The 26,545-nt window shown below is 40.8% G+C and overlaps 1 protein-coding gene across 2 annotated transcripts in view; it reads right to left on the reverse strand.

The window, feature by feature from the left end:
• Positions 1 to 2,562: 2,562 nt before the first annotated feature.
• Positions 2,563 to 26,545, reverse strand: part of spsb3a (splA/ryanodine receptor domain and SOCS box containing 3a) — a 42,763-nt gene continuing 18,780 nt past the window's right edge. For both annotated transcript variants that reach the window (XM_059035668.1, XM_059035669.1), the window contains exons 2-7: positions 17,683 to 17,820; positions 15,531 to 15,708; positions 11,211 to 11,398; positions 10,728 to 10,830; positions 9,714 to 9,839; positions 2,563 to 5,587 (exon numbers count right to left, since the gene is read on the reverse strand). In XM_059035668.1, coding sequence (XP_058891651.1) covers positions 5,241 to 5,587; positions 9,714 to 9,839; positions 10,728 to 10,830; positions 11,211 to 11,398; positions 15,531 to 15,708; positions 17,683 to 17,820 — 1,080 coding nt within the window. In that variant the 3' untranslated portion in view covers positions 2,563 to 5,240. The remainder of the gene's footprint in view (positions 5,588 to 9,713; positions 9,840 to 10,727; positions 10,831 to 11,210; positions 11,399 to 15,530; positions 15,709 to 17,682; positions 17,821 to 26,545) is intronic.

The following is a 26,545-nucleotide window of genomic DNA, read 5'->3' on the forward strand; positions in this document are numbered from 1 at the left end:
ACCCTCAATCTATATTAAATTATCATGAACTGGCACAAAATATTAATTGTTGGTTTAACACAAGGGGAAGAAAAAAATGTATGTTATTTTATATTTTTCAAACTATTTATAAAAAATAGGATTTCAGATTTAAAAAAAAAATTCACAAACTATCTTCAGTAAACCTTCAAAGTGTTTGTTTATATAGTGAAAGTCAAGCGCAAACCTGCTAACAGATCACCTGTTGAGGATTAACAAAATAAAACCAATACAGCAGAAAACATTTCCCACCAAGTCTACAACCGTCCTCTCATCCATTGTGTTGTCTAAACAATATTCAATTATCCTTGTTTCCCCTTTTTCCAAATGTCGCTCTATTTTACTAGTATTCCTTGATGTGTCAATAGAGAATATAGAACCCAAAACTAGCGGTTTTGCTGTGAATTTTGGAATTGTGACTTAAAAAAGAATTCTTTACAGATGTAAAATAGTAGTATTTTCATTTTAAAACATCTGGTACTAATCTAGATTAAAGAAATCTCTGTTTGCAGAGAGCATTGCACTTCCATAATCTATTCCCACCCCCCGGAGAAGGAAATTGTGCCCACCTCTTCTGGGCCGCCGTTCCTGTCAGTAACCAATTGTTGGTTGAATTGTGAACACGCTGTAACTAACTCGAAGTTCCCTGTTCGCTTTCATCTTCTGACATACCTGCATGCTCATTTCTTGTAAAGACGCCAACATCTATGAATTTGTTATTTTCCTCATCTTGGTTTGACAAACTGTCTGGAAACTAGTAGCCATCGCACTGATAAATCAGTGAAATTGGCGGGGTATGGGATTTGTAGTTTTTAATGTGTGATTAACAGTGGACAGTGGACACCAATAAACTACATTCCCAGAGTACATTACGATTGAGCTGAGTTTAGATCCGACTGTGAGTTTTTTTTTTTATATATATATATACTTTTCAGCTGGAAAAATAAATCACCTTTATTGTTTATAGTCTATAGTCAACCTTTAGGAATTTCTAGTCGCATACGTGCTCCTAAATTAAAATGTACGTTCGTACAAGCATTTTGTTAGTCTCATATGCAGAATCTGTTGGGATATTTTCATCTGTGCTTCTGGACGACACAGAAGGCTCTGCCCATCAGCCGAAACAAAACCTGTTGTATGCTTATATGCTACTGCTTGTTCTGATTTGTCCCGAGATCCACCAAAAATCTTTTGCGATCCACGTATTGGCCACCGCTGATGTAGATATTCCAGCCCCCATAGCTGAAGATTCAGCCTTTCCGTCTAGATCTGGTATCCCTGACAGTTCACATGAAAATGTACGTTCAGGTGTAAGAAAGAGGTGCCTGTATCGCACTACACCAGCAACAGAAGGCAGTCATTATAAGACTAAATTTAGTTCAAATAGAGACTGAACGGGCATAAATTGAAATACGTCTGGCGGAGGAGAACAATCAACTGACAAAACTGAGACAAGCCATAGGAGGCTTTGTGGTGCGTGGTTAAAGAAAAGGGCTTGTAACCAGGAGGTCCCCAGTTCAAATCCTGGCTCACTCACTTAGTCACTGTGTGCCATTGAGCAAGTCACTTAACCTCCTTGTGCTCTGTCTTTCAGGCGAGACATTGCTGTGTTTTCCATATTACAGTATTATCTTTAACAATTTTTACTTTTTATATTTTTATTCACACATCATAAGTATATCAACTGCTTTTTTCAACTTTTAGCAAGGACATTCACCAGGAGAAAAAAAAGAGTCTCTTCTAAGGATCTCAGTGGATCCTGCAACAATGCTGGTGACTGGTGTATTATGGGAACAGAAAGAACAGCATTGTTGCAAGACTGGAGCATACACTGTGATCCTTAGAAGAGAAATTCTCATTCTCCTGGCGAATGGTCTCAAGTAAATGTTGAGGAATGTATTCATTTAAGACCCATGATGTGTCAGCAGCGTTCATAAATCTAAACGCTGTGACACGGACAATGCAGGCTACAGTGAAGGTTGGGTACCAAGTTTCTTTTTCCAATTTTTTTTTTACCCCGGTTTTCTCTGCAATTTAGCATGCCCAATTATTATCTGTATCCTCGGCTCACCGCTCGCAAACCCCCCGCTGACTCGGGAAAGGGCGGCTGGAACACGCATCCTCCGAAACGTGCTCCTGCCAAGCCGTCATTTTTCGCACTGCAGATCCACAGCAATGCCACCAGACCTATAGTGCCGGAGGACAACACAGATCTGGCGGCTCCGCTGCAGAGCCACAGGCACCCTATCAGGGGTCGCTGATGCGCGGTGAGCCGTGGATTCCCCTGCTGCCTAAGCCCTCCCGACCTGGGCAGCGCTCAGCCAATTGTGCGCCGCCCCCTAGGGACTCCCGGTCACGGTCGGCTGCGACATAGCCTGGATTCGAACCTACGATCTCCAGGCTATAGGGGACATCCTGTGCGGAGCGCCTTTACTGGATGCGCCACTCGGGAGCCCCCCAGGTACCAAGTTTCTTGACAAAACTGCATGGTGTTTTGTGATCCAAGGTGCATTTTAGATAAAAAAACAAACAACAAGGCGCAGCCTCTTAAGACAATTTATTTTTTAAAATAACAGAAGCTACTGTAACTTTGTATATATTTTACTTTACCAAGAATACAATCATGCTGCAGATACAAGTAACAAAAGCAGGGATAGAAATGATACATGGTGCATGGGGGGGGGAGTCTTACCACTGACCTTTCAAAAGACAAGTTTGAACAGTTTTATGAAGACATCCCTTCTCCCCAAGCTCAAGGAAAAATAAGATAGCACTGATTATGAGATTAAAAGCACTTCATTAAGTAAAAAAAAAAAAAAAAGAACAGCCAGCACAGCTTAATTATTTGTGAAGTACAGCTGTGGCTATCTAAAGGTTTACTAAAAAGGCTGTACAACATTTAATTCTCATGTTTCTGTTTTTCAATTCATCCTTGAATCCTTGCGCGAGCTTCCATCAGACTCATTGCATCTTGTTAGCAGAGGCAATTAACTCAACTAGCCCATTACAAAGCAATTGCAAGTAGGGATGCACGCACAGGTGGAGAAGACTAATAAATCAAATTAGTCTCAAATTGACCTAACTAAAACATCTTGCAATTGTCTAAAGTAGAGAACATATTATTATGAACCAAAGTCCCCATGCGTGGGACAATATCAACCAACCCAACCAAATCTAGAATCGTGTACAACAATGAAGACTTGTAGCTGAAAGGTTTGCCACAGTATTTATTGTGTTTCTTTAGTATAGTGTTATAGATGAACAACCAGCAGCCTTGCAAGACTTATTCAAGAACAGAGTTGAGTTTCTGGTGTTTAATGGAATGAATTGTGATGTCTGAATTAGCATAATATTATTATTTTTATCTGTTTATTATGCCATGATTGTGTTCTTAATTATCGTTCTCTGAACAAGACGGAGCAAGTTTTCTGTAACTAGGGGACTGTGTATTACTAATTTCTTCCCCCTCCTGAATTGGTGATCTTGTCAGTTTTTCTATTGGAAATCCCTCTCACACTCACTGTTTCATTGTGGAAGACATTACCTGTGCACATCCTTAATGGTCATTTACTATTGGCCTAATTACAGAAACTGCACCTTGCTCAGGCTTGCTTAGAGACTGTTTTCACAGGAAATATATGCCAATTATTTTCTCTCCAATTTGTCCTATTACCTTCCCTCACCACAGCAATTCCCTACAACAGGAACTGATGATCAGTGGTCAGTGGGCAACCTCCCATGCCAGTCCAAAAACCTATTTTACAGCCAGGAACTCAAGAGCAGATGTCCGCAAGCTACCAGCCTCTAGAGGATAAAGGTCAGCTCTACAGGTGTCCGCCTGCGCTCACCAGGCGCCTGGCCAGTAGGGTCCTGCTGGTTATACCTCCCTAACACGTGGGAGAGCCAGAGCCAATGTGACACTTCCTCTGGAATCTCCAGTGAGGACTGACTACTTTACAGAACCTGTGCCTATAACAGGGACCCCTGCTGGTGACTCAAATATGCCAAATATCCATTTATTCAAAAATTGATACAGCCACACCCCCATTACCTCCCACAATAAAAGCGAGTGGAGTCCAGCACAATTTATTTACATGTAAAAACCCATCGCATCTCTTTATGGACAAATTAATTGTCTACCGGCGTGCTAACAGTGGAAAGCCTTTTTAGCTTTGACTGTCAGAAATACAATTTTTTCTGTACAATAAATCAAGACTAAACAAATGATAAAACATGAATTATTCTAACCCTACTAAATTATTGGTGTTTATAGAGAACAAAATAACCATAAATGTTCCACGCCATTCAATATATAGTCTCAAGTGAGTAGTTTTGCCAGAAACCTACGTTTTAGCAAACCTGGACTTTGCATTTTAAAACATGCTATCTGGTACTACGCTCGGTTAAAGCCATGCTTCCGATAGAAATGTCCTGGTCTCCTGGAGAGTGCAACTGTCCCCTCCCCTTCAGGGCTGTCTTTCCTGCTGACCCCAAAAACACTGCTGAGGTGACCCAGATGTTTTAAAATGAAAATACATGCTTGCTGTATCATGTGTTTCTTTCAAAACAACACATTTGAGACTTCTGTAGTGAATGGCACTGCGTGGAACATTAATGGGACTATTTTGTTACTTATATAGTGAATGGCAGTGCTCAAAAGGTAAGATTTAGGACATTTTTTTTTATTCGCTTCATTTTAAAGGTTTAGGGCCAACACATAACACTAATGAAGGCCAAATGTTAAGATTTCTAAAAGTGTTGTTATTTTCATTAGGGATCCTTCTTCACAGTTCAGTCCGTGGCTGTTTCAGAGTTAGTCCTCACAGGACTGCTTAGTCTGCACCAGGTTCCCCAGTGCCAAAGTTAGTCCTCACAAGACTGCTTAGTCTGCACCAGGTTCCCCAGTGCCAAAGTTAGTCCTCACAGGACTGCTTAGTCTGCACCAGGTTCCCCAGTGCCAAAGTTAGTCCTCACAGGACTGCTTAGTCTGTACCAGGTTCCCCAGTGCCAAAGTTAGTCCTCACAGGACTGCTTAGTCTGCACCAGGTTCCCCAGTGCCAAAGTTAGTCCTCACAGGACTGCTTAGTCTGCACCAGGTTCCCCAGGGCCAAAGTTAGTCCTCACAGGACTGCTTAGTCTGCACCAGGTTCCCCAGTGCCAAAGTTAGTCCTCACAGGACTGCTTAGTCTGCACCAGGTTCCCCAGGGCCAGGCTCTTGGTCCTCATGTCCAGCGGCATCGCTTTCTCTGGCAGGCCTCGGGGTCTGAAGCACAGCCCTCAGAGTCACTGCCTGAAGAGGAGGAGGAGGAGGTGGAGGGCCGGTCTGCACTGCTGATGCTCAGCACCCAGCCCAGCTTGTTCTGCAGCAGGTGCTTGAGCCCCGGGGGCAGGGGTAGGACGCTCAGGGTGTCCACGCTCTCCGGGAGCAGCTGTCGGAGCCGCGCACAGCACAGGTACTGCAGAGAGGTGGGGGAGAAGCAGGAGCGTATCACCTTCATGCTGCTCTTGGCCGCGGTGGAGCACACCATGGGGTAGAACTTCTTGTTCTGCAGCTTCGTGGCAGCAACACCTGTGGAGAGACAAGAGACCTGAAGATCAGAGGCATCCGAAACTAGTTAATACTCAATAGAGCTGAAAATAAAACGTCATAAATTACTGTATTCCTTCGAATTTAAGATGCAGCCCAAATTTTACACCCTCAATTTGAGTAAAAAATACTTATAAAAGATACAACCTCAAATTACATTTATGCTGTCTGCTGTCACACAGAGCATTACAGTTATAAGCTGCTTCTCATTTCCAGCAGTGATTACTCACACCTGTTTTTCTCCCAGTTTGTGAACTGTGCTATTGCTTGGCATGTTGAAAAATACGGGGGTCTGATCAGCATTTCCGACCTGTCCAAGCTGGTAGTGTTTGTTAGAAATGCTGAAATTGTAAAAGCTTCTCTTTGAATTATTCATGAAGCTAATGACGCTTCTTTGTAAATGGCTGCCTGTATGTCATGGATGATTCAAGATCAGGCAGCAACGTCTTTGTTCATCTTTTCTCAGCAGTCAGTCATGTTACTGCTTGTGTACTCGGGTAGTCACATCTTTTGTTGGCGATTTTAATACACGCATCACTATACTTAAAAGCCCTGTGAAATTATTTTTATTTTTTATAATCTTTCATTTTATTTTTCACAAATTTCGGTTTATTACAGATACAGATAAATAAAACAACAAATATATCAAATAGTATAGTATACATCATGTTTTAACTGCACACATTTATTAAACATTATCCATTATATGGAAAGGAGCCATCACCAATCCCACCAGGACTTGAGTGCAGCATTGTTGTGTGAACTTGATCTGCAACAATGCTTAAATTATTTGTTCTGCCTCCCAAAGTGATCAAGGGACCCAGGGTACACCTGGAGAACAGGGCTCACACCAGATGTCAAATCCGACCAGGTAGACAGGTTTTAAAAAAGGCAGTCTACATAAAACCTCATCGAACAGAAAAAAAAAATGTTGCAGTGAATACACCAAGAGCCAACAGTAACCTGAAAAACAGATCGACGTAACCGCCGCAGGATGTGCAGATAAAAAAAAGCAGGTATGGGAAACGGATGCCCAATACACCCCCAGATTCTGAAGCTCTCATTAACTTTTTGTGCTAAAGAATTTGCTAACCAAGTTTCATCCCAATTGAAAAAACCACTTCACAAGATGAAAGTGTATATAGGCAGATGGATGGTCAGCCAGTCTCCATGTGTCAGTTGCAACAAACTTGTAGCTATGGTATGGAGCTGCGTACGAAGTTGCGGACTAGCTGACATGGTACTGTCTCAGAATCATCCCCAGCTGCGTATTAACTTGGTATCAATTGCAATGAAAAAAGATGGAGAACAAAGCTGGAGACTAGCTGATCCCCAGCTTTAGCACAGAGCTCAGGATTAAGCTCTATTGTAGTGCGCTACCAAACCTGAGGGATTGGTTCCAGCTAATATATTTTAAGAGTGTTATTTTTTGTTACAAGATGGAAATCTTTTTTGTTTTGTTTTAAGAAACCTAACATTATACTTAGTTTTTTAATTAATTTTTTGAACTTAAGAAAATGTATTTACGCACGAAAGTAAATATTAAGGCTGAATTGCATAAGAGTATTTTTTTCATTTTCTTAAACCAAATTCACATGTGTAATCTAATGTTTCTAAAACACCACCAAACTTCATGAAGTTGCGTTAGAGGATAAACAAAACTTGTATTAGTCCTCATTATTTAATTGACACACAAACCAAACAAATGCATTCGTTTATAGTTCCAAAAGTGTACTGGAGACTATAAAAGGTGTAAATCGAATCAGAAATGCTAATTACACATTTCAGGTATAGCCTACAATCATGGCCAGTAGTCGTGTGCAAAATTATACAATGGAGCAAAAACTTTAGTTCACAGAGTGTGTAAAAGATTTTGTTGAAACTGTGGTGGATGGCTGAAAGGATTCCATAGCAGTTCTGTAGCGCAGAAAGTCGTGGAATGCACCTGTAAACAGATTTAATGCTACCTTACCCGAGAGGCAGCCAGCAGGTACAGCAGCAAATTAAAAAAAATCTGTGGAAGATGCTGAAAAGTAGAGACACTGGAAAGTCGTACTGAGATTTTAATTCCTATTATTTTTTTTTATAAAATAGGCCTACGTTTTGTTGCAAATGTTTTGACACGTGTTTGTTTGTTCCCCCCCCCCCCCCCAGAAGATTTCAAATAATTTTATATAACTATATGAATAGTTCAGTTTCATAAAAGTTGGCAATACATTTTGCGATTTTTCATATTCGTTCCAGTTAGTACGATACCACAAATCTTTAGTCTACAGAAATTAGAGATATTTTTGCTTTCGCAATTTTCTGCGCCACTATATACGATGACACTACAAGCTTTTTATCAACAGTAGTTGTGGATTTCATTACGACTTTAGTACCAAGCAGTTCCTTAGCCTTTCGCTCAAAAAATGAATGTTGCTTGTTTTTATATATTTCATGCTTGGTAATTAAATGTCTTTGTAATTTGTAGGGTTTCAAATATTCATTGGACAGTACTTGTGCACAAATTACACACTGCGGTTGAGGTATATCTCCACTTCCAGTCCAAATAAAACCGAAATTCAAGCAGCTGTCTTCGTAGTTCCTTAATTTTGCAGGGTTAATAACGCTTTTATGTTTTTTACTCACAACATCACCCCCTCGCTGTTCTTCAGCCCTTACGGCTGAACTTGAAGGAAGTTCTGTATCATCATTCTGTTTTGTTGTTTTGATACTGATGGTCGAAGATCTGGTACCCAGATCTGGTATTTACAACGATTTTACCTGTGCTTTGTACTCATGCTCCCGCGTAACCTGAGAATGCGTCAATTTCTGCGCATGCTTAAGCTAATAGGTTTCAGCGTGTCATAAGCATGCAGGGAAAATTACACACTGGTTTATTTTTGGAGGACCCCGAAACCTCCTCAAGGCCCCCTAGGGGGCCAGGGACCCCTGGCTGAGAACCCCTGCTCTAGAGGGCAACAGCAGTCACTTTGGGTTCGCTGCAATTGAGAACATTTTAATACGCAGCTGGGGACTATCTTGAGCTGCTTAGTTAGTTGCAACTGGACCCATATGACCCGTTTATAAAAAATATGAAATAAGTGAGACAAGAAGTCCCATCAAAGCGCCTTCTCTGTGTAATAATAACAACATTACACCACCTCGCTTTGTCTCTCCACTGTTCTGACAGTTTACTTTACTACGACTAAATGTGTACTTTTAAACTGCTTGGATACACCAGACCCTGATCTTGTTCAGTAAGTTCTTCATTTGCTGTTGTTGCTTGAACTGTTCCATATTCGTTACCAAATGGAGAACACTGTAGAGTTTAAGCAATTTCTGAAAAGTTTTACTTCACAAAGCAGCACATGGTCAACAAAGTATCACAAGTTTGAATGCCACAGCTCAGTTAGCTACAGTACTTTCTTGTTCACGACATTATCTGAAACACCAACCCTCTTCTACAGTCTCTCAACCCCCATAGCTAACACTGACAAAGGCAAGGCCTGCATCCTCTTCTCTCTGGAACTCCCTGTTCACAACGACTCGTCTCTGTGATTATCTACACAGTGACCCCGAGAACGAGTCGTCAGTGATTATCTGCAAAGTGACCCCGGGAACGAGTCGTCCGTGATTATCTGCACAGTGACCCCGAGAACGAGTCGTCAGTGATTATCTGCAAAGTGACCCCGGGAACGACTCATCAGTGATTATCTGCACAGCGACCACAGGAACGACTCGTCAGTGATTATCTGCACAGTGACCCCGAGAACGAGTCGTCAGTGATTATCTGCAAAGTGACCCCGGGAACGACTCATCAGTGATTATCTGCACAGCGACCACAGGAACGACTCGTCAGTGATTATCTGCACAGTGACCCCGGGAACGAGTCGTCCGTGATTATCTGCAAAGTGACCCCGGGAACGACTCATCAGTGATTATCTGCACAGCGACCACAGGAACGACTCGTCAGTGATTATCTGCACAGTGACCCCGAGAACGAGTCGTCAGTGATTATCTACACAGTGACCCCGAGAACGAGTCGTCCGTGATTATCTGCACAGTGGACCACGGGAACAAGTCGTTAGTGATTATCTGCACAGTGATCCCGGTAACTCCTTACCTATACATTTTCGGTTCTTGAAGAAGGTCAGGGTGCCGTGCCAGGTATCAAGATGAACCCCAATTATGGAACCCTGGCCAAACCGTGACGAGAAGTTGATTTTATCACCTTTGTGATGCAGTAAACCTGGAACACAGAGTACAGTATGATTTTGATTTTTTTTTTCTTATTATTTTCTCCCCAATTTGAAATGCCCAATTATTTTTTTTTAGGCTCAGCTCACCGCTACCACCCCTGCGCTGACTCGGGAGGGGCGAAGATGAACACACGCTGTCCTCCGAAGCGTGTGCCGTCAGCCGCCCGCTTCTTTACACACTGCGAACTCACCGTGCAGCCGCCTCAGAGCTACAGCGTCGGAGGACAACGCAGCTCTGGGCAGCTTACAGGCAAGCCCGCAGGCGCCCGGCCAGACTATAGGGGTCGCTGGTGCGCGGTGAGCCGAGGACACCCTGGCCGACCTAACCCTCCCTCCCCCCGGGCGACGTTCGGCCAATTGAGTGCCGCCCCCTGGAAGCTCCCGTCCACGGTCTGCTGTGGAATAGCCTGGACTCGAACTTGCGATGTCCAGGCTATAGAGCGCATCCTGCACTCTAGCGAGTGCATTTACTGGATGCGCCACTCGGGAGCTCCTGTGATTTTGATTTTTTAACTGAAAGTACTACTTAAAAACTGCACACTTTCCAACAATATAAAGCTGCATGTTTTCCAACAATATAAAGTCCACCTCCTCATATTGGGTGCATGTCTGCAGTATCAGGGTCACCTAGCATAATTAACTATTGGGCAATACTTTGTTAAATTTCTCACTTTGAAATTACAATTTTTTTGTTAATTTACATTTTCCAAATATTTATTTTCTTACCCATTTAATATCTCATTATGCATGTTTTGTAGGATTCTCTACTGCTGCTAGAAATTTTTGTAGAAAAGTTTGCTTCTGAAAAGACTCCTCACACCGATTGCGGTGCCGCCTGTGCAACACTGATATGCTTCCCCCCCCCAGTCGTCCCTTACCTGTGTACGAGAGGCCCCAGCTGTCCTCATCTTTCCCCAAAAGGCTGCAGAATGTGTGGCGAAACTTGTCCAGATTCACATCGGAGGTTCCGATTCCCACCATCTAGGGGGAAAAAACAGGGACAGTAACTTAAGCCTAGTAACAATATTATCTTTTAACATTCACCCCATCCCATAATGTTAAAACAACATGCTCACATTAAAAAAATTGATCCAAATGACCTTAAACTGAGCAAAACAGCACAAGCGGGCCTACACAGGATTCTACACAAATGGAACAAATAAAATCGTGGCAATATATTCTAAAAATATACCCTAGCTACAAGTGAACTCATAGTCGTTGTATGCAAAATTCCTACATTTTATTCGACCCTTGACCTTCTGTTTTTTCAGAAATTTCAGGGAGAGAGAACAATCACTGAATTTGAACCCAATATTTCCTAAATTAACAAACCCTTTTCCTGCCACTTCGGCAGTACCCACCATGTCTGTGCCGTACACCGGGGATGTCATTTTGATCTCCCAGAAGTGCTGCCCCTCCGCCAGCTCCTTGCTGCCCCGGATGGCGGCGGTCCCGCAGCTGTACTCCGTGTGGAAATTCGCTTTGCGGTTGTCACAGCTCAGCCGGGTGGCGGTCGACTTGCTGCCCTCATCCCACACCCAGTCAAAGTCTGGACAGAAACAGAGCAACACCTTCACATCTAGAGAGTCAGTAGTCAAACCCAGTCAAAGTCTGGACAGAAACAGAGCAACACCTTCACAGCCAGAGAGTCAGTAGTCAAACCCAGTCAAAGTCTGGACAGAAACAGAGCAACACCTTCACATCCAGAGTCAGTATTCAAACCCAGTCAAAGTCTGGACAGAAACAGAGCAACACCTTCACAACAACTGGGTTCAGGAAATGGAGCGCCCACCTCCAACGGCAATCTAATGTACATCCGAGGTTGGAGTTGAGTGAACTGCCCGAGCAACAGGGAGTTGGTTTCGGGATAGTAGATCTCGAGCAGTATAGCAGACAGGTGTGGAAGCGGGTCCTCTATCGTGTTAGCGGAGTGGCGCACCCCGTTTTTCATGGCAACTTTATTTTTATAGTTTTTGTACATTGTTTGTTTTGTTTTTTGTACACTGGCTGTATGTCCAACGTGAGCACCATTGCTGGTAGCGACACGTGGGGTTTCTGTGTGTGTGTGTAAATAAACCTGCACGTCTGCGGGGCATGTCAAGCCCAAACTTCTGTCTCCATCTCCTGTCAATCAAGCAGTGAACATGCATGCACATCATCCAGACCATTCAATCAATCATTCATGGGTAGCAAGTGCCCTGTTACAGTCCCCCAAGCTGTCTGGATATACAGGCTTCTACTGTATGTTATTCTTGACTTAAGCATGATTCGCACGGGACTACAAAATAGGTGTCCTCAGAGTTGGTCAAAAGTGGAGGACGTGGATTAGCTTCCATTAAGAAAAGTCGGTAAATTCAAAATGAAATGCAACGTTGTAGCCAGAGAAGGCGCATTTTTAAACAATGAACCAGGTGTAAATAACTAATTTCGTTGTACCTTCTTTTCCAAAGGCTAGAATAACCATTTAATCACTTGAGTGATATGCATTTCCCTACATAGCTTAAAATGTATTATTCAAAGCATCCATTTTTTAATAGTCGTCCATTATGTTTTGTATTTTCCCCAAATCCCCAATTTGGTTATGCCAAATTGTTGCATTTTAGTGAACTTTAGAATCTCGGGACATGATGGGCAGCAGTGTGGAGTAGTGGTTAGGGCTCTGGACTCTTGACCGGAGGGTTGTGGGTTCAATCCCCAGTGGGGGACACTGCTGTTGTACCCTTGAGCAAGGTACTTTACCTAGATTGCTCCAGTAAAAACCCAACTGTATAAATGGGTAATTGTATGTAAAATAATGTGATATCTGTATAATGTGAAATAATATATAATGTGATATCTTGTAACAATTGTAAGTCGCCCTGGATAAGGGCGTCTGCTAAGAAATAAATAATAATAATAATAATAATAATAATAATAATGTATCAATTCTAACAAAAAACTGATATGGGTTGTTTCACACGGGAGTAAAAAGACACAGGATGCCCGAGTTTTAAATTTTAGGTCCCGATGTAATTTAAACACGATGTCATTTTAAAAGTGAAAATTCCAAAACCACCTGTTTATGTGGTGATTTTTAGTTTCCGTGCAAAATCGGGCTTTAGTTCATTTTGAACTGTTGTTGAAATCATACAGTGCATTACAGCACTCAGGGGGGGGGGAGACTCGAGCACTGGTTATATCTGTAAACATATTAGCGACTCTTTAGAATTTTTTTTATCATACATCATGGGCCATAAATCAGCTGGGCAATACATTTCTCAACATTTACTCAGGAGCGCGGGTCGCTGCCGACCCGGGTCAAAGTGTGTCGTTAATTTGAAATAGTTACACTGGAAAATAATATAACTATTTTGATGCGATATGTAAAAACGCATTTGTTCTGGTTGAAAATGCAGGTTTTGAGATGGTATGCTTTTTACAAATGCACATTTTTAAAGCCTAATGCAACCTCTGCACCTTTAAATGGTCACACAGATTAGTTGCATTACCGGAGTATCCCAAACATTACTTTCTTTACTTTTCTTTCTTGCTGTCTTACTTTAGAAAAATAATTGACAAACATCAGAAGGCATTGTAGCTTGGTTGATACAGTATTTGTAATTCTAGCATAATGCTCTTAACTTGCTCTGTTACTTTGATCCAATCAGTAAACACTCACAGGGGGCGGGGCAGGGGGGAGAAGGTGAGCTCAGTCGCATGCAGATTTAGCGAGTAAGCTTTGTGGAGAGCAGAGCTCTGCGCTTAATGCAAAAAAATAAATTGCAGATTCCAAATGTAATAAAAAATAAAAAACTTTGCTTAAACCTTTTACACAAAACCGATGCACAGGCTTGACTATCGATATTTGTCAAACGATCCAATTATTATTATTATTTGTTTATTTAGCAGACGCCTTTATCCAAGGCGACTTACAGAGACTAGGGTGTGTGAACTATGCATCAGCTGCAGAGTCACTTACAATTACGTATCACCCGAAAGACAGAGCACAAGGAGGTTAAGTGACTTGCTCAGGGTCACATAATGAGTCAGTGGCTGAGGTGCGATTTGAACCATGGACCTCCTGGTTACAAGCCCTTTTCTTTAACCACTGGACCTTGCATCGATTCATTGATCCATAGCCTCAGCCTTACTGTCTCATCTGTATATCCTCCATGTTTCTGGTTTCAGGGGTGTGCAGAGTGATTCCCTTCAGGTATTGAGTACCAATCAATAACAATCTCAAACTAACTAAAACCACTCCGATTTGTATCTGCAATGATTTGTCTTAACTTTCTTTGGACATAAAATCATTTTGATCTGCCAGTTTCCTTAGAAATGATTCACCTCTGCAGTTAATTGTGGGATTGTAGTCCCGAGCATGATTTAACCGGATTAAATTGGACCAAAAAATACATATCCCAGTGTGCACAGCGGTAGCTCTTAAGGTAGATCGAAGAAAAGTTCACGTGTATGTGATGAATCAGTTACATTTGCTAGTTTGAAAATGTTCATTGTCAGTGTATGACCTCAGTACGGCAATGAAAATGACATCGGTGGCTTAATGCCATTGAGTGGTACTCTATTGTAAAGGTGAGGGTAATGAGGGAAAGACAGCTTTTCTTGTTGCGAAATTAACATATTTTTAATGGGCTTGTTTTGGTTTTCTTTAAAAGGAAGTCTGAGTATGTTCACAGCGCTATTCCCTATGTGTAGTGCATCAACTACACATATACCTTTCCACTCAAGATCTCTAAAGAGTTTTCCTGCATTCACAACCTCTTTTGTATTGGAAACTATAAGAAAACAAATCGTAACCAGCGCTGCATTGAAAGGCAGAAACAAGACAATCCCGGCTTTTCGCTTCACTAGAAGGAGTCTTGTAAAGCAGCCAATGAAATAGAAATAGAATCTCGTCTGCTTTGTGTCGTCACTGTCAGTGCAATAGCAAACGTGCGAGATAGTGAAGCAGAAACATCTACAGTGCTGGTGTCACACTTTAGCATCATTTTAATTTGCTAATACCAAATGTTAGTCATACATTTAAACTCAGCAATTCAATTCCTTCAGTAAGCTATGCTTTACCATGCTTTCACTGTGCTTCATTACACTTTGCTTTGCCCTTACTATGGGAAATTTTTAAAAAGGGAGAAAGTCTTTTCCTAATGTACACAATTATGGAGTACCAATCAATGACAATATTTTTTGACAGTGTAATTATGTTACCTAACTTAGAACATGTTAAAGGGAATTACTACAAAAGTCTGCATACCCTTAAGAAACTTAATACATTCAAATGACAAACATTAATTCATTTCTAAACGTAGCACTATTGAGTGTCTAACAGTAGGGCTAGAACTAATTTGAGTTGAATATTTTAGGTAAAAATGGTCAAATATTGCTTTGCTGTTTGTGCAACATATTTAAAAAATGTTAAATTTTTTTAAAACTGTTTATTAATGTTCTGCAATGCCATGTACATGTTAACGAACCTCAACCGCAACTGCACTCCCGCCCATCTGAAACCACACGCTTCACAACCACTTCACAATCACGTGCTCTGTGATTAGTTGACTGCCGGTTCCTGTTGTCCACTGTCACTTTACTGACTGTTAGGGGCTACCCCTATTTAATAGTCATGGATAACTGTTGGAAACGCTACACAGTGTTCTGCATACAGTGTACAGACAGCGGTCTCCTCTCACCCTGGTCCTCCTCCCCGCAGTGGCAGTCCTTGGCACGGTGGAAGCCCCTCAGCCGGGGGGTGTAGACCGGCTCGGCCGGGGAGTCGCAGCCGCAGTACGACTCTCCCGTGACGGGGACAGCGCTGGGGACCGCAGGTGTGAGGGCAGGCAACTCCTGCTCCGAATCCGAGTCACTGGACTGAGAAAGTTACAATAAAAAACACGGGGTGTTCCGGATCAGTGGTGTTGGAGTGAATTTACTAAACATGTTTAATAGTTAAAACTTATTTGTAAGATCTAACAAGAACAGGCAGCTGAATGGGCTTTAAAATGTTTAAACTCTCAAGACCTTGGTGGACTATTGTCACTCTAAATGCCACTGAAAAACTCATTCAAGGACTCGACTGAAGCACTCACATCCCCAGTCTGCTCACCTGTAAGCCCTCATATCCCTAGTCTCATACCCCTTCTCCACTGGCACATCCGACTCGTGAGGGCTCGGTACGGTACGGGTACGGGTGGTTCTCCACTGGCTTTTTGTCGAGCCAAGCGAGAACCAAACCGTGAAACTCAAGCCTCACGAGACAATCTGAATCTGGCTCAGAGCCAAGGGGCGGGGTTAAGGATTTTCATCATTACGTTGCATCAGTTAGTACACTCCAGAAAGACAAACAAACAAAATGACAGGCAGTGAGTGTGATGAGAGAAAAGTACAGCCTTGGGATGCCGAGGGAAGTAAAGGCTCTAGTTGCTCTGTGGACAGATAGAAGTGTTGAAGAACTGTTGTCCGTCAGAACTTAAAAAGTTTATGCCCGAATTTGACGATTTGAAGCAAATGGACATGAACTGCGGGTACGGTACACTTAACTCCCACACTAAAAACACAACAGTCAACCAAATTTCTCATCCTTGACCTTTATTATATTAATATAAAAGGAAAAAAAAATGCAAAAAAAAAAATCTACTAATTCACACAAAATAGTAAAACAAAATACAGCTGTAACATACAAACAACTATGGCTCGCGTTGCGCTCACGCAGCTTTTTTTAAAATTTATTTATTTATTAATTTTTTTAAGTACCCAAACAAAAAACAGCAACTATCCTTAAAACGGGATATCTTTGGCAAATCATATTTTTAAAACCTTCTTTTTCCTCTTCAACAGAATTAATTGAACTTTATTAAGTCGATATAAAATCAGTAAAATTTGTGGATTATGGACATTCTTAAATATTTATAAAAAATGTCGATACAAGGTACCATTGGTCTAACCTTTTGTTTGCGCATCTTGGCATACTGAGTTAATTAATAACAATAACACCCCCAGTCTCCGACTCCCCCGTAAGCGCTGACACCCCCAGTCTCCAGACTCCCCCGTAAGCGCTGACACCCCCAGTCTCCAGACTCCCCCGTAAGCGCTGACACCCCCAGTCTCAGACTCCCCCGTAAGCGCTGACACCCCCAGTCCCAGACTCCCCCGTAAGCGCTGACACCCCCAGTCTCCAGACTCCCCCGTAAGCGCTGACACCCCCAGTCTCCAGACTCCCCCGTAAGCGCTGACACCCCCAGTCTCCAGACTCCCCCGTAAGCGCTGACACCCCCAGTCTCCAGACTCCCCCGTAAGCGCTGACACCCCCAGTCTCCAGACTCCCCCGTAAGCGCTGACACCCCCAGTCTCCAGACTCCCCCGTAAGCGCTGACACCCCCAGTCTCCAGACTCCCCCGTAAGCGCTGACACCCCCAGTCTCCAGACTCCCCCGTAAGCGCTGACACCCCCAGTCTCCAGACTCCCCCGTAAGCGCTGACACCCCCAGTCTCAGACTCCCCCGTAAGCGCTGACACCCCCAGTCCCAGACTCCCCCGTAAGCGCTGACACCCCCAGTCTCCAGACTCCCCCGTAAGCGCTGACACCCCCAGTCTCCAGACTCCCCCGTAAGCGCTGACACCCCCAGTCTCCAGACTCCCCCGTAAGCGCTGACACCCCCAGTCTCAGACTCCCCCGTAAGCGCTGACACCCCCAGTCTCCAGACTCCCCCGTAAGCGCTCACACCCCCAGTCTCCAGACTCCCCCGTAAGCGCTCACACCCCCAGTCTCCAAACTCCCCCGTAAGCGCTCACACCCCCAGTCTCCAGACTCCCCCGTAAGCGCTCACACCCCCAGTCTCAGACTCACCTGTAAGCGCTCATACCCCCAGTCTTCAGTTTCGGAGGCCAGCGTGAGAGTCCGAGCGTTGGCATCGCGTTGAATGCCACTCCAGACGAAGCGCCATCCCCGGCCATTCCTGTTCCGCCGAGACATGCTGGGGCAGGTCTGCAAAACAGCAGCGGTTCAGTTTCAACCTCACCGTCTCCTAAGAAAGGATGTAAAGCCTGTGTTCCTGCAAGAGGTCCTGGAACACTGGTTTTATACTGCTTGTGAATAACAGGATGGTAACTGGTCCTCTGAAGAACCAGTACCGTATCATTGCACAATACTTGGGTACACTGTTTCTGATAGGTGCATTGGCTTATAATTGGGTACACACTGTTTCCAATGTGACCTACAGCCCTTGTAGTGCAGTTAGAACATTGGAGTGGGTTTGAACTACACGTGCTTTATGGTTGGCAAAGCCTTCCTTCAGCTTCTGTATTGTGGCCTGTTATTTCAAACACACCTACAGAATGTATAGTACAGTGATGTCGACCAGTGTAGGCATACATTTTTTTAAACAACATTGATTTTATTTTTGCATTATAACTGTTATAGGTTGAAGTAACTGTATGTAACTACAACAGAGAATAATTAGGGGACATTGATATTGAACACAGAATTAAAACCAGAATTAAAGCACACAGCAGGAAATGAAGTATAGTAGGGGCAAAGGTCAGAAGCCACTTCTTCACACAGAGTGGTGAGGGTATGGAATGGGCTACCCAGTCATGTTGTTGATGCTGAATCACTGGGATCCTTTAACTTGACAAAGGGAAGATCAACTACTAGGAACCGGACGAGCATGAATGGCCTCCTCGATTGCTGAATTTCTTATGACAACTTAAAAACAGGTTTGCTGGTTTTTTTTGGGTGCTGAAAAATATTTGTTCTCTATGGTAACAGTATCTTAGATTCAAGGTCAACCAGGTCAGAAACAGTAGTAGCAAATAACTAAATATTATTCTATAAGACTGTACAGGCCACTTTGCCCTTGAGATTGCAGATTGTGGACCAGCCTTCTCATTTCCAGCTGGCAGCCAGCTACATTACCGTCTACTCTTGCAGATGAGCCGCCTAAAATTTCAAAAAGAAAAGTTTTTACAATGCTCATATGTTCCAGTTAATAGTATTCGAAATGTTTATTTTCTTTCAGTAAACTAGTGTCAATTTCCAAAATCCATTACGAGTGTAAGTCGAGTATAACGTTAGTTGTCCGAGGGCATTTTGTTTCTGGACTTACGTTTCCATGGACACCATGAATCGCGATGGACCAATCAGTACTGAGCTTACAAGTGATGTTGGTGATGAAGCGGTTATCAAATCAATCATTGATTTACAAAGGACAGTGGAGGCCACAACTTATTGCGAAGGGGCAATGCTGAAAATGGAAAGAGGCAGAAACAGAGATGGTCCATCCTCAATAACCCCCCTGAAACAACTAGAAGAAAGGATCCTTAGAAGAATTGGTCCCGTGTGTACCGAAGGTACATTCAGAGAGACATCTACAATCCAATCTGGTTAACAACAATAAATAAATAAATAACAGTATTTAAAAAATACTGAAGCAATACTTATTCATTTGCAGTCATAAACACCATTTTATTTTAGTTAGAAATACCAACACACAACAATATCTCACAGGCTAAAGTAAAGACAAAAATGCTAAGAACAGCACTGTGATGTTCGTGCCTCCAGTGTGAAAGGAAGTGTGTATATTAGAGTCCAAACTTGTATTTTTCGAGTTCCATTACATATATGAGCCGCTGGTTATAGTTCATGGAGTGTCTCGCTGTAACAAGAACATGACAGAATCAACACAGTATACTTCATATCTTATTCCTCAGTAAAAGTTTCAAATATCAATGATCATAATTAAGGCTATGATTTTGGCACGGTAATTAAATACATTTCATGGGCGAGGTGTGGCACATGTAGTTTTAGCTACATCAACATAAACAAGAGATTCAAATACTACACCAAATTCAATAATATAAAAGACTATTGCTTTTGATTACTGACAAAAGGTTAAAACCGAGACGCGAAAGCGCTCAGTTTCTTTATTAAATAATAATGAAAATAAAAGAGTTGAACAAAACACACACACAAAACAAACGGGCACAAGGGCCAAACAAAACAGTAAACAAACACAAACGAGACGAAACAGACAAACAAGTATCGTGCTGAACCAATAGCAATTGTTATTTTTCGCTTCTGTCTCCTCTCTATCTCCCCGTACCTCCTCTCTGTACACCCAACCCCGACTGAGTGACAATGTGCGTCTTTTATGCAGTTGTACCGAAACTCGATTGCTAATCAAGCAAAAAGCAAAGTAGTCCTAAGTAACAACTATGTTTGGACTGACAGAGAAAGAGGAAATCAAAGAAAGAAAAAGTAAAAGAAAAGAATGACTGGGATGAGTGAGGGGGATTTTTCTCTGGCGTACTCCATCGCTAAATTCTTGTAGTTAAAATATTGTAGTTCACATTTAGACGATGCCACAATGATAAATAGTTTGCTTTATTTATGTATTCATTTAAGATTGAGTAATTTAGTTTGGTATGTAACTATCCACAAACCACCATTTACAACATCCTTAAATTTAGTTTGGAGGCACTGTAAGCTACAACTACTGTACTACTACTACAAAAAATCCATAATAAATAAATAAATAAATAAATACATACATTTAAAAAAAACGATTTAAATACAACAAAATCTGATTAAAACAAAATAAAATAAACCCTTTCGGGTTCTCTGTTGGTTGAGAGGATGGATGTACCAACGACGTCGCTTTTGATTTTTTTTAATCTTCTTGTATAAAGGTACAAACACAGCACATCTACTTAAATGTAAATGTATCCAATTTCGCAAATGCAGTCTGTATTTAAAAGAAAGTCTCTAAGTTGGTAAACTTCTCCGATGCATTTGTTCTTCTGTCTTTACAAAAAAAACAAAAAAACACCTCTTTTGTATGTTAGCTGTAACCCATTTACATGCTTGCTCGCTCAGCTATCTCATTCACTGACCTACATAGCTACACGTAGATGCTGCATGCATACGCAACCAAACAATTTACAGGTACTCGCAGATTTTCAGCAGTGCTGGGACGAACACGGGATTTTTATGTTTGGATATTCGCTCATAATTTAAATATTTGTTCGGATATTAGTTTGTTTTTCAAAAAGTAATAAAAGCTATTATATTGCTCCGAACACAGGCAGAGACAGCTTAGCAGCAGGGGCAGGTGGCATGGCCGTAGCCCCTGTGCGTGTGCCTTTGTTTTACAGCAAGACCTACAATATGTAACAGTTAAAATAGAAAAATATCCCAGGAGTAAATAATACGTTGTGTAGGACTTACTTTACCCCAGTGAATTAACTACAAAACAAAGGATGCCAAATAGCAGTTCAAGTTAAATTTTGTTTTGTTTATTCCTGAAATAAACAGTACACAACGTTGACTCTGCATTTTATTTATTTCATTTTTTAAATTCCTTGCCATTGCTGTTTCTTCACAGTAAACAGTGGCCATCGACACGTTTTCATAAAGTAATAACATGAGGTTTACTTGTGCTTTTTTGAAGCTGAACAAACAAAAACTTTTACATTCCACATAAAAGAAAGTCGCAACAAAAAATATATTAATATATACAATCTATATAAAATTCACTACACAACATTTCCAGCAAGCTGGGCAGTTAAGCGCATTTTTTAACCAGATGGCGTGTTGATCTTGTGTGTTAAATCTCACATATCACACAGAGCGCTTTTTCATTTGCCATTTTTTAAACTTCTGGTAAGGTGGTAAATAAGTGCAAGGTATTTTTGTCAATTCTAGTGAAGACGAACATCTGATTTTTGTATCCGAATACATGTCAAAAAATATTCATTCGAATATTCTGATATTTGTCCCAGCACTAGTAAAAATACGCATAGCAATTTTGCTGCACAGCTTGTCTGCCTCCCCTAGAACTTCTTCAGTTACAAGGAAATGTACACAAGCAAATCCAACCCAACAAATATTATCCAATGTCTGACTAGCCCTGTTGTCTTTGTATAGCCAAATCACAGTAAGAATAAGAAATTTGAAGCTCCACGCGTAAACACCCCAGTCCAGCTACAAATCCAACTAGAACCATCGTCAGAGGCAACTGCTAAAAAAGGTGGCTATAATATTAAACAAACTGTTTTATAACTTACAGCTGCATTTCCTTTATCTGTATGGCTTTATATTGAAGTTTTAACATGTTCACCGAGTTTAAGAATTTGATGTTAAACTATAAGTAACATAATTAAATTTGCAGAGTCAGTGTGATACCTCGAACAAAATGCATTGAGCCGATAAAGAACCTTGTAGAACACACATGTGATTGTAGAGGTGTTCAAAGTAACATTGCAGTTAAAATGGAAGGCTCTTTTTTAATGCCTACCCCATTACCATTAAAGACTGTACAGTATTTATCAAGATTACTCATGACTTGAAGGTAATGTTACATTTTGCCCCCTGAAAACAGATTTTACTCTCCGTGTTAATTAATTTCAATGACTTTTTTTGACATTTATAATTTTCACAATTTCTGTGACAAAATCGTAGCCTTAACATAATCACCGACAGTAACTTGTGAGCACATCTAACTCCAACTCCATGCTGTCCCGTACATAACAAACCGTCTTCTCTCACAGGAGGTGGGGCTAGATCTAGACGTTACACATTACTGTTTAAGGTACACATCCCAAAATATACTAATGGATCATTATGGTTCACTATAAAATATGCCGTATATAATAAGATCTAAATGCCCAGAAATATTTCTGCAATACAAAACTTATAATCTAAAGAATAACAATAAAAATTGTACATCATTTACTAATTTGTTGTTTCTTGCACGTTTGTTCAGATCTTGCAAACTAACAATTTTCTTTTTCTAAACACATAGGAAAAAAGTAAGCACTCTGATATCTGTTACCCAGATACACGTCAGTTGCGTTTTACCGCCCTTGTATTAAGAATAAAATCAATCACGATTTATTTAATATATATATATATATATATATATATATATATATATATATATACACACAGACGTGCTCATATTTGTTGGTACCCTTACAGCTCATTGAAATAATGCTTCATTCCTCCTGAAAAGTGATGAAATTAAAAGCTATTTTATCATGTATACTTGCATGCCTTTGGTATGTCATAGAATAAAGCAAAGAAGCTGTGAAAAGAGATGAATTATTGCTTTTTCTACAAAGACATTCTAAAATGGCCTGGACACATTTGTTGGTACCCCTTAGAAAAGATAATAAATAATTGGATTATAGTGATATTTCAAACTAATTAGTTTCTTTAATTAGTATCACACGTCTCCAATCTTGTAATCAGTCATTCAGCCTACTTAAATGGAGAAAAGTAGTCACTGTGCAGTTTGGTATCATTGTGTGCACCACACTGAACATGGACCAGAGAAAGCAAAGGAGAGAGTTGTCTGAGGAGATCAGAAAGAAAATAATAGACAAGCATGGTAAAGGTAAAGGCTACAAGACCATCTCCAAGCAGCTTGATGTTCCTGTGACAACAGTTGCAAATATTATTAAGAAGTTTAAGGTCCATGGAACTGTAGCCAACCTCCCTGGGCGCGGCCACAAGAGGAAAATCGACTCCAGATTGAACAGAAGGATAGTGCGAATGGTAGAAAAAGAACCAAGGATAACTGCCAAAGAGATACAAGCTGAACTCCAAGGTGAAGGTACGTCAGTTTCTGATCGCACCATCTGTGGGCTCCATGGAAGAAGACCCAGGAGGACTCCACTTTTGAAAGAAAAACATAAAAAAGCCAGACTGGAATTTGCTAAAATGCATATTGACAAGCCACAATCCTTCTGGGAGAATGTCCTTTGGACAGATGAGTCAAAACTGGAGCTTTTTGGCAAGTCACATCAGCTCTATGTTCACAGACGAAAAAATGAAGCTTTCAAAGAAAAGAACACCATACCTACAGTGAAACATGGAGGAGGCTCGGTTATGTTTTGGGGCTGCTTTGCTGCGCCTGGCACAGGGTGCCTTGAATCTGTGCAGGGCACAATGAAATCTCAGGCCTATCAAGGCATTCTGGAGCGAAATGTACTGCCCAGTGTCAGAAAGCTCTGTCTCAGTCGCAGGTCATGGGTCCTCCAACAGGATAATGACCCAAAACACACAGCTAAAAGCACCCAAGAATGGATAAGAACAAAACATTGTACTATTCTGAAGTGGCCGTCTATGAGTCCTGATCTGAATCCTGTCGAACATCTATGGAAAGAGCTGAAACTTGCAGTCTGGAGAAGGCACCCATCAAACCTGAGACAGCTGGAGCAGTTTGCTCAGGAAGAGTGGGCCAAACTACCTGTTAACAGGTGCAGAAGTCTCATTGAGAGCTACAGAAAACGTTTGATTGCAGTGATTGCCTCTAAAGGTTGTGCAACAAAATATTAGGTTAGCGGTCCCATCATTATTGTCCAAGCCATTTTCATTTGTTTTATTATTTACAATATTATGTTGAATAAAAAATCAAAAGCAAAGTCTGATTTCTATTAAATATGGAATAAACAATGGTGGATGCCAATTAACTTGAAACTGACAAAAGTATTTCAGAGAAAACTGTGCATTCTTCGTTTTTTGTGGAGGGGTACCAACAAATTTGAGCACGTCTGTATATATATATATAAAACAAATTAATGCACTTACACGTTGTTTCAGACTCCGTCACCAGTTTTCTGATAGAAAGCCCATCTCTTCAGTGTTACAGTTTATCTGAATATCTGTCACAGCCCGCATTAAAAAAAAAAAAAAAAATACTAATAATTCTCTCTAATGCCAAATCAGTCTGTCTTATATTGTACAGTTACACAGCGCTTCCTCCAGTTTCACCTGACCAAAATACAGCCAAAAACAAAGCGAACGAGACAAGCTAGGGTAATGTAACAGTTAATCATGGAAGTTTTAGATACTGTGATGCATTTTTTCTTTTATTTTTATCTGCAATCTTTTCTTGCTTTTGTGCATTTTCATCTGCAAGTGAACTGTGACATTTGGGCCTTATCGTGCACAATATTCTGCAATTTTGAATACTGTTTTAATTGTGGAAACTTTTTCTTTTTTGTAATATTTTGGTTTTGCTACATTGCATTGCCTTTTACGTTTTACACAGTTCTGTGCATGGGTAACATTTTGATTTCATTCTGCTGTTGGGTGGTTAATGATAAATTTTACATAACGCTACAATGTGTACCAGATTTAAAAGTATGTACTGTATTACAGTTAATGTGTCGTCTCTAGTTTTGGCAAGTGATATTTTCAGAATCATATCGTTCTGAATTAAAATACTACTTCTGTTAAAATACGGTACTGTACCAACAAAACCAATACAATACATCTGAATGGAAGACTACTTATTTGAAAACAAAGTCCTTTCACATATGTATTTTCGATATTGTCCATTTTTCAGGGAACACAAAAAAGATACAAGGGTTGGAATGGACTAAAATGAAATAATCAGATATGCATCATACGCGTTTAACAGACACTGAAGTGAACATTTTAAAGGGTTGAGTATGTGAGTGCTGACTGTATGCTATTTCCTATTTGAAATTAAGATAGCAAAAGAAGTCAGGAGAGAGCATATTCTGTCATAGCAACTCTCCTAAACTTCAGTTAGGACATTCTATCTCTGAAGAGAAGATATGAATCCACTTAGGATGCTTGTGTAATATGGCCCCAGGCATTCATAACTGTTTATGGAAAATGTATACTTTTGTACATATCTGCAGAACCACTTATTCAATTGTCATGAAACTTTGTATTAACACTTAGTTAGCATAAGTTATTGAGAATATCAGATTCCGAGGATATAGAGGGTGTCTGTCTGTCAGTACATCTGTCCAGCTGTATCTTAACGTCACACTGGTCATGAAATTCTTATTAAACATTTCATTGCTAATTCATATTCTGTACTTTTTTGTACATACTGTGATATACTGACCGCTCTGATTCTGAACCGACAGTCATGGCACGTTACTGACAGACTTGTGTTAAGAGTCTTTGTGAAGTCTTGCACAGTAAATCATTAGTCTGCTATGCACCTCTACAAGTCTGATCAGAACCAGAGAAAACCTAGTTTGGCAGCCGCCTTTCTGGAGTTTCTTATTTCCAGTCCAAGTTCTACTGCCATTAAGTAAACTCCAGAAGACTGCTCCCAGGAGTTTAACATCAGGGATGAAGAAAGAGAAAGATGGTTTCTTTACTACAGAATTACAGAAAGGGAAATGGGTAGTTATATTATGACCTTTGGGAGATTTCATTTTTCCAGACCCTGTATATAATATATTTCAATATAGTACAGTATTACATTGAAAAGTACAGTATAAGCAGTGTCTTCATTTTATATTTTCTCTGTATACAGTTTTGTACCAAGTTCCAATTAGCCTAAATAACATTTTAGAAAACTTGACAAAGCCATCTGTAAACCACAGTACCGCACTGCTACCAGACCTAAAGTAGTGACCGCTCTAACTGGCGCTTAGTTTAACCTACATTCGGGTTCCTGTCGACGTGCTGGCGTCACCTGTGGTAACAAAATACATCTGACCTCTTAGTTATATATATATATATATATATATATATATATATATATATATATATATATATATATATCGTTGCACTGTTGGCAGATGTGTTCAATACATTTATAACAAAATCGAGAATATGGATATATATATATATATATATATATATATATATATATATATATATATATATATATATATATATATTTCAAATGCATGGTTCTTCCTGTAAAATACACGAA

Source organism: Acipenser ruthenus, chromosome 13 (assembly GCF_902713425.1).
Source record: "Acipenser ruthenus chromosome 13, fAciRut3.2 maternal haplotype, whole genome shotgun sequence".
Taxonomy (NCBI): Eukaryota; Metazoa; Chordata; class Actinopteri; order Acipenseriformes; family Acipenseridae; genus Acipenser; species Acipenser ruthenus.